This window comes from Hyperoodon ampullatus, assembly GCF_949752795.1.
Source record: "Hyperoodon ampullatus genome assembly, chromosome: 8".
NCBI classification, from domain to species: Eukaryota; Metazoa; Chordata; class Mammalia; order Artiodactyla; family Ziphiidae; genus Hyperoodon; species Hyperoodon ampullatus.
This window is the reverse complement of record NC_136921.1, coordinates 11,712,050-11,730,020: the sequence shown is the minus strand read 5'-3', so window position 1 is coordinate 11,730,020 and position 17,971 is coordinate 11,712,050. Positions and strand designations below refer to the sequence as shown.

At 32.8% G+C, this 17,971-nt stretch overlaps 1 protein-coding gene across 6 annotated transcripts in view; it reads left to right on the top strand.

Annotated features, from left to right (window-relative positions):
• The window catches only part of AGFG1 (ArfGAP with FG repeats 1), a gene marked incomplete at both ends in the record, with an annotated part of 67,257 nt that extends 51,961 nt beyond the window's left edge, over positions 1–15,296 (top strand). The window contains 9 exons of one of the 6 annotated variants that reach the window (XM_079709894.1): positions 362–481; positions 1,152–1,223; positions 2,528–2,737; positions 3,831–4,011; positions 6,470–6,549; positions 6,763–6,855; positions 13,378–13,536; positions 14,416–14,501; positions 15,237–15,296. In XM_079709894.1, the coding sequence (XP_079566020.1) occupies positions 362–481; positions 1,152–1,223; positions 2,528–2,737; positions 3,831–4,011; positions 6,470–6,549; positions 6,763–6,855; positions 13,378–13,536; positions 14,416–14,501; positions 15,237–15,296 (1,061 nt within the window). Of the gene's footprint in view, positions 1–361; positions 482–1,151; positions 1,224–2,527; positions 2,738–3,830; positions 4,012–6,469; positions 6,550–6,762; positions 6,856–11,438; positions 11,487–13,377; positions 13,537–14,409; positions 14,502–15,236 lie in introns of all 6 variants that reach the window. The other 5 variants (XM_079709897.1, XM_079709896.1, XM_079709895.1 and 2 more) reach the window with 5 other exon arrangements.
• Between the last annotated feature and the right edge of the window lie 2,675 nt (positions 15,297–17,971).

Here is a 17,971-nt window from a genome sequence, read left to right as displayed (position 1 = left end):
AATTTTCCAAATGTATCCTGCATCTCTATCTGCTTTAACTAAATATTTAGTGCTCTTAATTCAGAGTTTCCTTTAATAGAGGCACTTTACAGTACTATTCCTGAGGTCACTCAAAGGCCATTGTGTACAAATTTATCATTGTACAAAGCGTTTTTGGAAATTCCTGGATACCCTTTAATTAATTGCTTGAAGTTCGGTGAAATAAACACTGGTAGAATTTAAAATCAGATTTCTAAATGAATTTTCTTTAAAGTAAGTTGTGAGACATAGAAAGTTTCATAAAATTCTTAAATTCATTTATCATATTTTTCATTTATAATTTTCATATTCATTAACATATATTGTTCCTTACCATTTACAGCTCAGAATTCTGCAAATGCAGATTTTGCAAACTTTGATGCATTTGGACAGTCTAGTGGTTCGAGTAATTTTGGAGGTTTCCCCACAGCAAGCCACTCTTCTTTTCAGCCCCAATCTACAGGTAGAGCTCTCCAGCATTATGCTTAAATGTTTACTTCAAAAAATAAAAAACTCTCTAGAGGTAGTTTTGGAAAATTACTCTAAACTTAAATTCTGTGATTATCTGGTTCTAAAATAGTTCTGTCTTACAAAGCTCTGGGGAAACCTGAAATCTTTATATTTTTATTTGTTCGTTTGTTTTTCTGAACGCTAGTATTTTGTCTAATTCACATCTATTCTCCTTTTCCTGCACATGAATCTTCCTTAAATTTCTTAAGCACAGAAGTATTAAAGTACTAAAAGTTCTTTAGGTTCACAAAACACATTACGATTTAGGCTCTGAATAAAGGAAGCTAGTTGATTGCTTCCATAGAACTAAAAATGTTAAGTAATTTTCCGGGCAACAAGCTTCAGAAAATAAATATTAGTAGTTGAGTAGATTATTTAACAATCACTTTAATAAACTTTAAATAGTTTTCTGTGCAGGAATTGGTCTTTAAACATTCAATACTCTTCCCATAAACTGTATTGTTTTCAGAAACTCATTGAACCTTTGTTTAGATCTTTGGCTGATTATTTTTCGTTCAACTTTTAACTCTGTATTGTCTTAAGCCTTTTCTTTCAATTTTCTTTCTTTCTTCTTTTTTTTTTTTCTTTAAATTTCATCATTTACATAATATCTGGCTGTCCAGCATTTAGAATGCTTTCATCTAGCTGCAGTTTTGGTGAATTTACTTCAGCTTTTCCTCTCCAGGCTTCCAACAGTAAGTTCTGTTGTCAAGTAGGCATCTTTTACTAATTTGTATGTTTTGTGCTATAATTTTTAGGTTTTTCAATTATAGAATGTTAATCATCTTTTAACGATAATCCTTCAGAAATTCTCACTTTTACTCTCTCCACTATTGCTAAACTCAGAGAACACAGTAGTATACCATAACAGTGTTAGTTGATTTAATAATTCAGTTTTTATTAATTTGAAATAACTTTCTTCATACAGATTTTGAAAGCTCAGTATGTACTTTGTTCATCAGCTCCTTGTAACAGATCACAGTCTTTTAAATACAAACATTACTTAGTTTTAATCGAAAACAACTAGAGTTTATTCCTGAAAGAAATATATTTGTTTTAGAATGCATAAAAAACTGATTGATGGAAAGTGTTTGTGGTTTTTTAAAAAATAGGCTGTAACCTTTCTGTTTCTGAAATACCTATAAGTGTGCTTTGCTCTCACTTTAATATATAAATATCTATATCTGTATCTACTATCTTGATTGCTGAGACTAATGTTTAGGCATAAAGAACCAACATCAAAAGTGTAGCACCAAAAGTGTAGAATGAATATATACTGGTTTTAGTATTTTAGTAGTACCTTAGGGAGTACTCTAGAATACAGAACAGTCTTTAAAATCTTAGCAGGATAAAGTTGATGTAATAATTCTTTCCTTGAACTATATATTAGGGCATACTTTTACTGAAGACATTGTGGTGTCATGTGTACATTAAATTATTATGTGGAATTAAGTAATAGCTCTTCAAGTAAAATAAGTCTAAAGCTCAAAAACCACCTTTTAAGAAATTTGGATCAAAATAGTACATTGTAAACATTTTAAATCTCTACACTGGGATTTGTTTCAGCCAGGTCTCCCTTGGAACTACAAAAACTTCTGTAGTGTAAGATATTTTACATCTTGCCTACAGAGTTTGTTTAGGGAGAATTGGTAAAAGGTCATAGTATACATAGCTGAATGTTCTATGAAGTAACTGAATTTCAAATTAGGTAGCATGGAGATACTCTCCTGTGAATTATTCTCTTCATTCCAGGGTAGAAAATTACACACAGAAACTTGTTGTCCTATATGTTGCCAGGGCCTTTGAAAATCTAGTTTTGTAAATTATGGAAAGTCACGTGTAGATAATTACAGTTGAATGCCATTTGCCAGTTTTTAATTTTAAGAATTTAGGATTGCTTATAGAACACTTAGTTTAGGAAGAAATGATCATATAATCTTTATCAAAGGATATTGAGAAAAGTCTAGCAATTTCAAGTTTTCTGTCTATTCTGTTACAGGTGGAAGTGCTGGATCAGTAAATGCTAATTTTGCTCATTTTGATAACTTCCCCAAATCCTCCAGTGCTGATTTTGGAACCTTCAATACTTCCCAGAGTCATCAAACAGCATCAACTGTTAGTAAAGTTTCAGCGAACAAAGCTGGTCTACAGACTACAGACAAATATGCGGCACTTGCTAATTTAGACAATATCTTCAGTGCCGGGCAAGGTATCAAGCTTTAAACAAATGAATATAAATTTGTATATTAAACAGTCCTCTAAATTTGGTTGTATTTATTAAAATCTGAGGATGTGCTTTTCTTAGTTGTATAGACGTTTAGTTTACACTAAATGTTCATGACCATTTGGCACATTTTGGATCTGAAATAACTACACAGTGGAAGGCCTAGAAACTAATTTGTAAACGTCTAGATTTAAAAGAAAATAATTGACAAAAATTTAATTTTGTCTTAGAAAGCATGCTTTATTGTTCTAAGGCCATAAAGGGCCAAGAAATCCTATTAATAGAGATGACTAGAGGATTATTTGGTAGTTTCTGTGATATATTTGTTTTGAACTATGTTCTATTAATATTTTTGTATTTATTAAAAAAAACAAGATATTTACAGTGTATTTTATACCGAGTTTTGGTCTTAAGGCTAGTATTTTTGCCTCTCTTAAGTGCGTAGTGTAGTGGGGGAACAGCAGGGGTCTACTTTCAGACTGGATTCTGCATCCTGATCTCTGAGCCTGATTTCTCATCTACCCTCCGAAACGAGGGCAATAGTAATAGCATTGAAATTAACAAGTTGTATTATATGTGTTATTGCATGGGAGGCATTTAGAACAGTGCCTGGCACATCATGAGTGCTCTGTGAATGTTTTCTCTTACTACTATCTCTAATTTTTTCATGAACAACTCTGGGAAAATGATATTATTAATAGACTCTTCATATAGTTCAAGCATTTTATGAGTGTATATGTTCACTTGAATGAGATGTCTCCGTCTTGCAGATTTAATGTAGCACTTTGAGAATTTCTTCTTTATGTGTAATCTAGACATGTTATTGGTACTGGGTCTTAGTTTTTGTTACAGAAACAGTATGTTGTCTTTATCAGAGTGGTATATATAGCACTAATCTTGTCCAATATTTTCTGTATTATTTATCGGATAAGACTCTAGAATCATGTCCATTTATTTGCTAAGCTCCAGATCGGTTTTGAATTTACATATGTTTCATGGCAAATGTGGTTGTAAGTTGAAAGCGTAAGTTAAGCATCAGTTAAAATTTTTGATGTAATATGTTTTTGTTTGTTCACAGGTGGTGATCAGGGTAGTGGGTTTGGGACCACAGGTAAAGCTCCTGTTGGTTCTGTGGTTTCAGTTCCCAGTCAGTCAAGTGCATCTTCAGACAAGTATGCAGCCCTAGCAGAACTGGACAGCGTTTTCAGCTCTGCGGCCACCTCCAGTAACGCATATTCTTCCACAAGTAATGCTAGCAGGTAGCTTGTCTTTGTCTGTGTTCCTGCTTTGTGTTTTATCTTTTAAACTTATTTTCACCTCTGAATAATAATGCTGTTAAGTAATGACCATTTGGGGCTTAAAGATTCCTGAATATTTTTGTAAGTTTGAGGAAACTGTGTTTAAATTTTCTAATTAAAATATAATCCTTGAGTTAAGTGCCATAGTTTTATTTTTTTATTTAATCGAAGGCTTTGTTACTTTTTTCCCTTGAACACTAAAATGTAATTTAGAGTATATACACATCTTGAAATAGATAGTCATCTACAAATTTAATTGTACTCAGCAGAGAATCCATTTACAGAATTATTTACTTTTAATGTACAGTTCTCAGTCATGAAGATTAAACACTGAAAGTAGCATGTTATAGCCTTCGTTGTAAATAAGCAGTTTTAGAAATGTTTGCACCAGAACCCGAGACCAATTCTGTATCTCTTTTGTCATACTGGTATTTATAAATAGACATATCTGTTACTGTGTTCAGATATATCTGGTGTAAGAAATTCTTGGCAGCAGAAAGTCTACTGCATTTTAACAGTGTTCGGTCTTTAAAAACTCTTCTAGTTTTGACTTTTTCATCTTTGGGTCAAGGAAGCAGACCTAGAAGTACAGGTGACTTAACTGTACAGTGTCTTACCCATCTCTTAGTTTTCCATTCCTGCAGATTGTCTCTTCTTTTTTGTTATTCGAGTAGCTTTTTATTTCCCTTTAGCACCTTTTCCAGAGAGAAATGGTAGGATTGTAACATTGACTAGTTTGGCTCACTCTTCAGTAACAAATTTTCTGTATGGCAGATGGAAAAAATTGAATCCAAAGAATAAAATTCAGAGTATTTATATATTTTTTGCTTTATTAATGTTGTCTACATTACACATATGTAATAGTGGACTATAGCAAGGTGGTCGTAAAGTCTGGAAACATAGACAGGTATATGTAATGAAATGGTTTATTGGTATTACATTATAATCATAAGTGGTCCCCGGAGTGTAACCCATGGAATGTTTGAAGTACCTGAGACCCATTCAAAAGGTCTGTGAGGTTAAAACCTAAATTCATAATAATTCTGAGGGGTTATTTGTGTTTTCAGTAATTGACATTTGTATTGATGGTGCAAAAACTATGACAGGTAAAACTTGCTGGTGCCTTAGCATTGATTTACAGCTTTGGCACCAAGCCGTACAAATAGTCATCTAATAATAGTCATTATATTCCTTACCACCACACATTCAGTTTTACTTAGGAATATTTTTGATGCAGTTTTTATTATGAATATGCTGTATGAAGCAGTAAAGGAATTTAAGTCTTGACCTTTAAATATGTCTTCTTAATTTTCTGTGTGTTGAAGTAAGGTATGCATCAGGTAGTTCTGCTATATACTGAAGTATAAAGCTGTCTTGAGTAAAATCAATTTGTGTGGTTGTTTGGAGTTGTGGAATGAACCGGCCACTTGTTTTATGGAACACCATTTTTCCTTGAAAGTATGATTGATAGGCAAACCATGGTTATTCAGATTTCGATATTTGGTAGATATTTTCTCAAAAATGAAATTTTAAGTCTGTCACTTTAAGGAAAATAACTACTTAAAATACATACTCTCAAGCAAACAGTAGAATTTTGGAAAATTTAGGGGCCACCGTGGGCTTAAAATTAAGCTTCCCATTACTTTTCTGATGAGATGGATGGTGACATTAATGATTGTAATTTTTTTTTATTTTGCATAGGGAAGTATGTTGACATTTTGAAGATTGGCATCAAGTATTTTCCAAATGATATAAAGTTAGTAAAATATTCATTTAAAGTGTAAGATAGACTAGTGGATGTTACTTTACATAAAAGTCCATTGATATGGTTTTAAATTCCATATTGCAACTAACCTTTAGGAAACTATCCCTGGCGTTTTTTGTATGATGTCAAGGAAAATATCCACAGTTATCTGGAAAAGGTGTTAAAATTCTCTTGTTTTGTTCAACTATGTTACCATGTGAGGCCAGTTTTTCTTCATATGCATCAGCCTAAACAACATATCACAACAGATTGATCATATATTAAGCCAGCCATTAAAGAGATTTGTAAAAATATGAAACAGTGTTACTCTTCTCATTAGGTTCCTTTTGTTTTAGAAAATATAGTTACTTATGAAAATGCTACTTAGCTTAGCATGTAATGGCTTTATTGTTATTTTTAAATGAATAAAATTATTTAAATTTGTTTTAATTGATGTACAATATATATTGGTAAATATAGCAACTTAAAGTTCTTTGGGGTTCTCAATAATTTTTTAGAATGTGAATGAGTTCTGAGACTTAAAGTTTGAGAACTGATGTGATACATGATATGTTCAATATTATTTGTTTCCATATTTTATGGCAACCTTGTAGAGAGATTACCGTTGCTTTTTTTTCCCCTCAAAACATGAACTCTTTCAATACTTGTTTTCAGTAATGTTTTTGGAACAGTGCCAGTGGGTGCTTCTGCACAGACACAGCCTGCTTCTTCAAGTGTGCCTGCTCCATTTGGAGGTACGTGTTTCTGGTATATATATACTGGTTTTTATAAAGAACCCTAATATATATTGTATCGCATTTTCTTAGGGATACCAGAAGACAATCAAAGCACCAGTTTATTATCAGAAAGCTCTAGTTTTCTATCTTCATAAATATATGAACAAATACTTTAAATAATTGAATACAAATGCATTAGGATTTTATAGTGTATTTTATAATTTTTTAAAGCTACACCTTCCACAAATCCATTTGTTGCTGCTGCTGGGCCTTCTGTGGCATCTTCTACAAATCCATTTCAGACCAATGCCAGAGGAGCAACAGGTAAGAAATAAATATAAATTATAGAACAGTAAGTTTTGGAAAAGGTATATATTGCAAAGACACCATGTGAAGAACATCAGAAAATAAGGTTCCTTTCTTACTGAAGTGACTGTAAAGTGGATTAGTTTTGTCCGTAAAGACATACAGTAGCTGAAAGTTTATAAAATCCTTGAATTTAATATTTGAAAATGGACCAGAGAAGTTATCTAGCACCCACCACTCAAAGCTTTCGTTTTTCAGGTGGAAGCCCAAGCATGGAGATGAGAGTTAAAGCCTTAAAGCGCACAGCCAATATATGACAGAGATGGTACTTGAACGTTGTAATTCTGACTTATTTGTTGGTCTGGTTTCACAATTATTGGTTATAACTCAATCTTAATAGAAAAAATGTGTAAGTTTTTTTGCTTTTTTCCTTTTCATGGGATTGCAAGGAATAGATGGGTATTATTACATGAGATCTTAATAATGAGGTCTTTTTCTAGTATATATTTCTTTTAGGTGTTCACATTTTTTTAGGTTGTGGGAAACTGGTTTAATTTGTGGTATAACATTTGAATATTTTCTGATAATTTTTTAAAAATCCTCTTTATCGCTCCCCCTTTTTTTGGTACATATTTCTTGTATTGTACCTCTTTGATTTTTGTCTTATTACCCTGAACACCAGAGTTATTTGCCAGTACCTTGGAATATTAGCAAGTGCATATGGTATGGCCCAATACCCATTAAACTGAATTTGTCAGTTCTGTTTTTAGATTTAGATAATTTTAGAACTGAACTTTGAACTTCAGTTATAGCCTTTGTTGATGTGATATTTTGAGGGATTAAGGTGTTTGTAACATCACAATAAATTTGCACCATTAAGAATTGACAATTACTAGCATATCTTTTTGTCATTGGCAAAGTTGAGAATATGTGATATTGGGAGTTTGAACCATAACTTTCCTTTTCATATAAATGTCTTCAGTCATAATCTGTTGATACCTCACATAGTAGATGTTTAATAACTTTGAATTTTGTACATAATTTGATTTTTAAAAATGGTTTATTTTAATTCAAATATACATAATCAGTGATTGTTTCAAATTTCTGTTGTGTTTTGGACAAAATATTTATACATCACTTGCGATATATGTAATGTTTCTGTTTCTAAGCATATTATTTTGACTTCGTGGAATGAATTTATAACATGTCTCATGACACAGGGTTTTCTACATTTTCTCATTTAGTCCTCTTAACTCTCATCAAATAAATGTTTTAATCACTCTTTGACAGCTGAGGTAACTGAGGCTCAGAAAAGTTAAGTGCGTATATTTTGGGTACAGCCAGATTTGTGTTCAAATCCTGATTTAGATTTACTTGCTAGGTAATCCTAAAAATGCTTTCTGTATATTATTTTTTTTAATGAATGGAGGAAAAGTGATAGGAAGATATATTATTTGCAAGATACCGTTGAGATGTTTATAGCTATTATAACCCCATTTGACAACTGAAGGATGGAAACTCAAGTTACACCTTGACCAAGATTATGTTGATGTAACTCCTCAGAACCTTATTGTTGTCCTTTTCTGTAAAATGTGAACACTATTCTCTGGCAGGGATGTTGTGAGAATTATGTTATGTAAATCACCATGCATGGTCATTGCATTATTGTGTATACTTGGTAAATCATTCCTATTATTTTCCTTTCATGACTGTACCTCCAGACTGGTTCTGTTATTAGAGCTAAGGGCCCACCCCCCACCCCAATTATTTGGAGTATGAAAGTCCTTTAAAGTTAAGGTTCTACATGGGCTGTGAAATAATATAAAGTGTACAAAGTATGTTCAGATAATATAAAGTAATTTTAATATTAGCCTAAGCAAAATTTATTGAAAGGTAAAGTACTATGTCCACAAATTTTTATTTCAAGGTAAAAAATTTTTTCCCCTTATAAACCATTTTGATTTATCACATTGATCATCTTTACTAGGTTATTATTGAATTGACTAAGTCAAAGTAAATGTTAACTATATAACATGTTTCTGCTGAAGCTGAAATATAAACAACACTTTGACAAATACACTGTGCTTAGGTATTTCCAGTGTTTTTATTACCATCAAAATTAATATTAGTTCTTTAGGAAATATTTTGTGTTCTTCTCAAATATATTAGTATTGTTAAATTCCATTTGAGGTAGCTTTTGAAAGAAGGTATTGATAATAGTTCAGTGTGAACTGTTTAAAAAGTTTTACTGACGTATTTCATTCTTAAAATGCACATTTTAATAATAACTTTTTTCCTGCATTTACAAAGCTTTTGGGCTTTCTTTTACCATGTTATATAGAAACCTTCAGTAGACTAGCCAATGTGGCCTAAGACCTTCTTTATTTTAGGATTCTATAATATTTAGCATTCTTTTTCCAGAGCATTTGAGCCCTTAAATCTAATTAATAAAGTTAATATAATTTTCAGTTATTAGAAAATTCTCTTATAACTCTTAAGTCTCTCCTTTGTCCCTGAATGAGTACCTTTATTTTCTAACATTCATTTAATGAAAAAATGATTTTAAAAGATTCCCCCCCCCAACCTTAAGAGTCCAAAATTAATCAATGACTAATCTAGTGTTAGTACCCAGAGTGCTTCTAAACCAGCACTGTTTCCACTGGTTCCGCTCATTCCACTCATAGGAAAGTAAATGAAACATATATCCATACAAAAACTTGTATACAAATGTTCACAGCAGCATTATTCCTAATCGCCAAAACGTGGAAACAACCCAGGTGTCCATCCGCTGATGGATGAATAAACCAAATGTGGTATAGCCGTACAGTGGAATTTGTTTGATAATAAAAAGTAATGACGTGTACTGATACATGGTACAACATGGATGAACCTAGAAAACATTAGGCTAAACAAAGGAAGTTAGTCACAGAGTGACATATAATGTATGATTCAATTTATAATCTGTCCAGAATGGGCAAATCCATAGAAAGTAGGTGGGGCAAAATGGAGAGCTGATAGGTATGGAATTTCTTTTAGTGAGGAGGGTATGAAATGTTCTAAAATTAGATTGTGATGATAGTTGTACACCTGGTGAATATGTTAAAAAAGAACACTGAATTCTACGCTTTAAATGGACAAATTGTATGATATGTGAATTATATATCAAAAAGCTTGTTAAAACAAGTCTAAAATATTTTTATAGCAGCCCAGGACTAGGCATCATTGTTGCAGATTGAGGTACAGAAATTAATACTGGTTAACAATCACTGTTGACTAAAAGTCAGTTTTTGCCAAAGCCTATTTTGTAGAACATGTGTCCTGAGATGGTGTTATCAGTGCTTCATGGAAAGGGATTCTATGCCCAGATATATATGGGAAATGCTGAGTTAAACAAAATTTAACCAGTATTATTAATGCGGGATTTCTCAGAGCTTATAAAGTACTCTAAGAAAGGAGATAAACATAAAGTGACCAAACTTGTTTCAGAACCCTTCCCCCTCAAGCAACCTTTTGTTGAATTTAGAACACGCTGTAAACATCTTTTTAAGTTAGCAAGAAAAAATAACACTCCTTGGATATTTACCCTGTAGCACTTTTAATCACAGCAGCTTTGTAAAGTAGATACGTATTATGGTATGTCCCTCCACCCCGTTTGCAAATGAGGAAACTGAGGCTTAAAGAAGTTGTGGTATCCTGTAATTAGAAAACTACAGAACCAAGACAGAACCACTCTAATCTCTCAATCGCCTTGTTTCCCCAAATTTAGTTGGTGTTAAGTATGTTAATTTAAAATGCATGGCCATATATTTTAGAAACAACCCCACTCCAGATGGTTATAACAGCGATTCTGGTACTTAACAACCTAAATTTGTTTTTTGTTAATTACATTTATTTATATGTAACCTGTCTGACCTCAGTCATGCCAGGTAAGATCTGCACAAGGTGTATTTTTCTTTTCTCTCTCTTTTTAGCTGTCATATTTTAAACTGAAAGTGCTTCTCGCCTTTCTAATGAACTACATTGAATAATTTTCCCTGAGTAATATTTAATTAGTTCACTTGAGTTATCATTAGGCTTTCTAGTTAGTATATGGAGTCATAAGTAAAACAATCAAACATTATTCAAGTGCTTTCTCCAAGATTTGAGTTTTTATTTTATTATTTTTATTTTTTTAGATTTAGTCGACTTTTTAGATGCTAAAGGTAGATGCTAGATCATTTTAGATGATCCTATGAATAGCATTTTTGGGTGTAAGTGGTGAGGCCTAGAAAGTCTTTTTATGGATATTATTGTATCTTCACATGAAAAAAATGTTATTTGTTTAAAAGATGGATTCCGTAAATGTTTCTTCATTTGATATTTGTTTTTCTGGTATTATTCTAATCTCCCCTTTATTTCAAACAGTGTGAATACTACTGTCATGAATATAGTTAAAATAAAAAGACTCCATTGGATGTGTCTTTATTATGTATGCTTATGCTACCTACTTTGTAACAGTATATTCTAATTTTAGAACATTTTAATGAAACAAATTTACTTTTATTTTGCCAGTAGTTATTCATAAGTTAATTGACATTGGTCTCTTTATGGCTTTCCATAAGGCCTTTCTGGAGCAATGCATTCTCAAGTGTTTCCTCACGCTCATTTTGGTAGGTGGCCACAACTAATATCTAGATTTGTGTGGCAATTTGTCTACCTGCTTGTGGAAGCTTCTGCTGGTGTTCTGGATCCCTGCATGTGGAATTAAGTTTTTTCCATGTTTTAAAATGGAGTGGTCATGGATGTGTGGCATTGGGAATACATTATATTTAAAGTTACATGAAAATCTTCTGTGGCGTTCTAATACTGAAAAGCATATTGCTTACCTCCATGGTCACATTAGAATGTTAATAGTTTTCTCAATTATTTTTCTTAAGTTTGAATTCATAGAACTTTGAGTGACACACCTTTTCGATGTACCAAACCATTTTACCACATTATTCCATGGAGTTTGGTTTTGCTTAACTGTATCCAACTTTTGCTTTATACTGCTTTCTTAAAAAGTGATTTGTCAAAGTTATGTCAGTGCATTGTTGTCTGTTCTGAAACCCTCCTGTTTCCCTTGCAGTGTGCTTATTATTCTTTAATTCACTTGCTTCCCAGTGGCTTAGTTCCCCTTTTTTCTTATCAATAATAAAAAGTAATATTTAAAATTGGAAAATCTAATTAGGTTCATTGCGGAGAATTGCACTGTTGTAAAAATTAGGATTATGAGAATTACTTTGGGCAACATCCGTAACATGATTTTTAGTTTTTTGTTAATAAAAGATAATTCTGTGTAGCACTTTAGTATTAATTTCTTGTGCCTTAAATCAGCAATCAAGTTGGTAATTTTTTCTTAAAATCAGGAAGTTCAGTGAATTATGTTTTTTGATAGCATCATGCTGAAAATATTTCACTATGTAATTACTAGTGTTCTGTATTAAAAGCACCATTATTGGCTCTTATTTCACTTAGGCTTTTCCTACAACGTTATAGTTGGAAGATTCTATTTTGAATCTTTACTAGCAAAAAGTAATATACTGTTCTCTACTATGTGTGTTTATATAAATAATATAATAATATGATAATGTAATAATGTGAATTAGTTCATAAGTAATTCATAAATGGGGGGAGTGATGGCAGCATACCATGTATATATATAGCTGTAGTTCACACACGAATTTCCCCAACTTGTGAATGAATGCTTTATTCCATCAAGTTATAGTGGCTAGACATGGCAAGCCATGGAGAAGTTATTGGACACAGTGTCATTCACCTTACATTCTTTGTCTCTTGTAAGAATGCTTATTATTTCACTTTCTGTTCAAGTTTTATGTACTCTGCCCCAGTTTCTATAACTCATCAGTCCTAACCTAACCTTCCTTATACCCCTTATCCAAAGCAGTGTTCATTTACTTTCCAAAAAAGGAATGGGAGTTCATATGTTTTCAGTTTAATTGTGTTAGTGTTTTTATTAGGACCGCCCCCGCCCCACCCCTTTTTTTGCCTTGGGTTAGAAAGCTGCATAGGTTTTGAGTGGCCTGCCTGTGACCCCATTTCTCCTGTAAGTTTTATTTATAGTGAACTATTTTGCAGAGGTTTTAAATGTTTTTCCAGGAACACATATATTACATTATAGCAGACGATTCACTGGATACAATTAAATGTTTGACTGTTTTACTGCATATAGCAAAACAAAACTTAAAAATGTATATACTAGTATACATGTGAATTGCATGATGATGGACTTTAAAAAGTAGACTGCTGTTTAGACTCAAACTGTATATAATTACTCTGAGAAGTCTTTATTAGTTTCATTCATGGTCATTGGTTTCAGGAGAACAAATATAGATTATGTTAAACTGAAGCTAAAACTTACTATTAAGTTTGTTGGGAGTTTTGGAATTTAAAATACATCATACTGTTTTTAAGGTAAATGATGTCTGATTCATAACGTTGAGTATGCGTATACGAAAACCTACCCTTCGTAAGTGACCAGCCTTTCTCTTCTCCTGCTAGCGGCGACCTTCGGCACGGCATCCATGAGCATGCCTGCGGGGTTTGGGACTCCCACGCCCTACAGTCTTCCCACCAGCTTTAGTGGCAGCTTCCAGCAGCCGGCCTTCCCAGCCCAAGCAGCTTTCCCTCAGCAGACAGCCTTTTCTCAACAGCCCAATGGTAAGATCTAACATTTGGCTAGCTGTAGGTCCACTGCAGGTGTCCTTTATGTATCATAATATGAATGTTTGGACAAAAAGACTTATCTAGAGAATGCTGTAGCATTATCTGCTGAATGTTTACTACACAAATATAGAAGTCTTTGGTGATTTGGGCCACAGAAAATTGAGTGATTTAGTAGTTTTTGTGACCAGATTATAGGTTTAGGAGAAATCAGGGACTAAAGAGTACCTCTTCTTTCTCAGAATCTCCAGTGTCTTTCTTATATCTTCTGTGTTCTAATATGCCTCTTGATTTTAAAAGGAAACTTTATAGACCTAGAGTGTTTTTGTTTGTTTTGCATTGGAGAACTGTTTCTGTTCCATTTTGTGTACGTTTTTTGTTGTTGTTGTTTTGGGGGTTTTTTGGTGACATAAACTCATTTTCTAAATAGGTGACTGTGTCGTGGTTGGAGTTTGTTACTTGTTTTCAGGAAGATTCACTAGAGACCAGTTTTTGTTTCTGGGTTTTTGTTTGTTTGTTAGTTTGGCGGGGGGGAGCCCATTTCACTCATTTGCTAAAGTTTGAAATACCTGGATCACAGCCCCTCTCAAATAGTCACAAGCTTATCTCTTCATTAAATCCTTTGTCAGCAATTCACGTAGCCGAGACAAACTGGAATTAACTATTTCTGGAGAGTCAATGTAAACTCTTTAAGACATGCCAGTGGAAGTTTAACTGCTATTTAAAAGAGCATGAGACTCAACAGTTTAACATTGATTTTTTAAATTATTTTTGCTCTGGTAGGAATTTTTCTGAAACTCATTATGAAGCTTTATAAGCATCAGATTGTCTGAAAGGTATGGTTATAATTGGTGGGTTTTTTTAAACAAGGTGCAGGTTTTGCAGCATTTGGACAAACAAAGCCAGTGGTAACCCCTTTTGGTCAAGTTGCAGCTGCTGGAGTATCTAGTAATCCTTTTATGGTAAGTGAGATGCAATTTTAAGCACTTTATAAGTTGTTGCATTGTTTTCAAATTGGGAAAAGCAGGATGTGATTCCTCCTAGATGCTCTTTGGTATTCTGCAAGATTATACAAATCAAGAAATTCCTTTTTAAGAAAACACATTAAAGGGGGGAAGTGGCGGGCTGGGGGTGTGGTGTGATGAATTGGTTGGGAGATTGGGATTGACATGTACACACTAATATGTATAAAATGGATAACTAATAAGAACCTGCTGTATAAAAAAATAAAATTCAAAAAAATACCCCAGAAAACACATTAATCAGTTGCAAATCAAAGCACTGACAGTAAATAAGCTATTTTAGACATGAAACTTGTCTGCTTTCTTGTCAAAATAATGCTTTATGAGAAGCTGTAGATTTAGTGAACAATGTGAAAAAGGAATCCTGGAGTCAGGTTTGGTTTGAATCATAAATGCATTTTTTTAGGGCCAGGTCCCTTCTTAGAATCTATTATGAGAATTATATGAAATAATGGATATAAGAGGCACAACACAGTGCCTGATAACCTATCACTTTATTACAGTATATTGCTAATAACAATAATGAATAAATATGATTGCCAATAATTATGAAATAATTCCTAATCTAAATACTATTTAATTAAATCTAGTTTAATTAAATAACATTAAATATTTTCATATTTTCTCCACACACTCTTTATTTGTTTATTTATTTTGTCTTATGTTTTCCTTTAGACCGGTGCACCGACAGGACAATTTCCAACAGGAAGCTCATCAACCAATCCTTTCTTATAGCCTTATATAGACACTTTACTGGAACGAACTTTTACATGGTCACATTACATCTCTCCGCCTCTTGCACTGTTGTCTTGTTTCACTGATCCTAGCTTTAAACACAAGAGAAGTCTTTAAAAAGCCTGCATTGTGTATTGGACACCAGGAAATATGTGCAAAACAGAGGGCTCCAGTAACAACTTTTAACCTGTGAATTGGCAAAAAAAGTAGCGGTATCATGTATATTAAAAATTGGCTAATATTAAGTTATTGCAGATACCACATTCATTATGCTGCAGTACTGTACATATTTTTCTTAGAAATTAGCTATTTGTGCATATCAGTATTTGTAACTTTAACACATTGTTATGTGAGAAATGTTACTGGGGAAATAGATCAGCCACTTTTAAGGTGCTGTCATATATCTTGGAATGAATGACCTAAAATCATTTTAACCATTGCTTCTGGAAAGTTACAGAGTCAGAATTGGAAGGTTTTATTCATTCTTGAATTTTTCCTTTCTAAAGAGCTCTTCTATTTATACATGCCTAAATTCTTTAAAAATGTAGAGGGATACCTGTCTGCATAATAAAGCTGGTCATGTTTTGCTACAGTTTGCAGGTGAAAAAAAATAAATACTAGAAAATATGCTATTGTTTTTGTGTTCTTGCTGCAATGCCTTTACCAAAGTGGCCTTACATATCAGTAGTGAATTGAGAACATCTTGAATTCTTAAATTAGAATTTCAGAAGACTTCTAGTGACTAACTTTTATGTCTAAAAGAGAAAATTTTATAAAAAGGCCATGTAGAAAATTTATTAAAACTGCTATGTTCAGGAGTATGTCAGTGGTAAAGCATTTAAATGTAGCTTGTTAGATTCACCGTAATCCTTCTGATTTCTTTGCAACTTCTTAATTTTGTGAAAATTTGTATATATGAAGAATTTGCATGTATGTGTATTTACAAATTTTTTAAAGTATCTTGAATTCTCAGACTGCAAAAGGCTTATTTTAACTATTGATTTTTTTTGGTTTTTTTTTTTTAAATACTGTCTTTGAATGTATTGGAAGCAGACATGCATTAACTGTGACATGATTGCACCTCAGTTTTCTTTTCGTTGTTTGGACAAACTGATATTAATAGGACATTTGTTTATGTTCATTTCTAGGGGGAAAGAAACTGGAACCCAGTGTTACCTTAAAGTTATAGAATACTTTGTTTAAAAAGGCAACAATACTAATGTTTAGTTATAGCTTTATGTTAATATTCAAATGAACTTGTTTAAATATTTATATAATGCCTCATTCATCCAGTGATAATCTGGCAATCTCATCAAAACGGAACACAACTGAGAAACTTGTAATAGTTTTTTTAAAAAATGCCTTTGAGCAGCCCATATAAGTCACACTGTCTGTACGTTAGAGCTCATGCATTTGTCTTTATGTGAAGTTTTGATTAATAGATTTCCCAGACCAAAAGAGCATATATTGTCAAAGACCAGTTAGTGTAGGGACAGCCAGCCCAGTTTAGAGGGCATCAGTATATTACATCTTCTTCTGATAATTGTCTATTACTGTGACTCTGTGTCATCAAGAAAAGGTGAGGTTACGTATATAAATACATGATACATGTTTGAAAAATTCTCTTATAATGATTTAAATTGTTTTTAAAGCTTGGTATTAAAAGAGGTGAACATCAGTTTCCTCAAACATTATTTATTCATGTTGAATACCTTTTCGAATGGTGACTACAGGAGTTGTTTTCATACTACATTAAAATCTGTGTAGATTTCCAGACTTCTTGAAACATTGTTGTCCAGTGCATATCTAGCTGAATGTATGGTTATCTGAACTATTTTGATAAGCAAGAAAATTTGGAAATCTCTGCCCCTTTTCTGAGCAGTATGCCTCTTAGAATTAAATGAATGCTGCAAAGGTCTGGGTGTGTCTTGGTGTATACTTGAAATGTCTGCATTTTTGGGGTGTCCTTCCAGACCCCTTCTCATGGAGGAAATTCTTAAGAAATGTCTTTGAATTCCTATGTTTTAGATTGTATTGGGTCCCAATCAACTCATGTACAAAGTTATGCTATAAAATTGTAGGCCATTATTCAATTAACCTACCAGGCTTTCCATCTAAGAAACAAGTAAATTAAACAGTTGTTAATAAAATAATTTTAAAGACTATTTTTTTCTGGGTAAATCTTGAGGTTTGTAATTAAGTGGGAAATCTTGTTGACTTTAAATGAAAACTTGCGAAATCGAAATGCTTAGTGTAAGAAGTGATCCAGATTTGATGTGGATTTAAAATCTTCAGTTAGACTTTCATATTCAGATTTGCTTCTGGTTTTGCACAGACCATCAGAATTGTGTTCAGCACTGAAGAGGAGAAAATACTCAGAGGTGGCAAGGATGAAGACTCGAGTTTCCTGATTTACTAGTTGAATCAGGTCTTCTCTCCTGTGTTTGCTGAGGAAAGAAAATTTTCTTTTCTTTTAGGGTGACAAACTTCATTGATAAGTTTAAAGGCATATTTTACTCTCATTTTTGTGAAAATAGAGATTAGGTAATCACTTTCTTCTGTAGAATAATTATTTCTGTAAATTTGAAGAAGCATATCGGTGCTTTCTTTACTTGTGACTTGCCCTGCTCCCAGTACACGTCCTCGTTGGTACAGTTCCTGTAAATTGGTAAAAT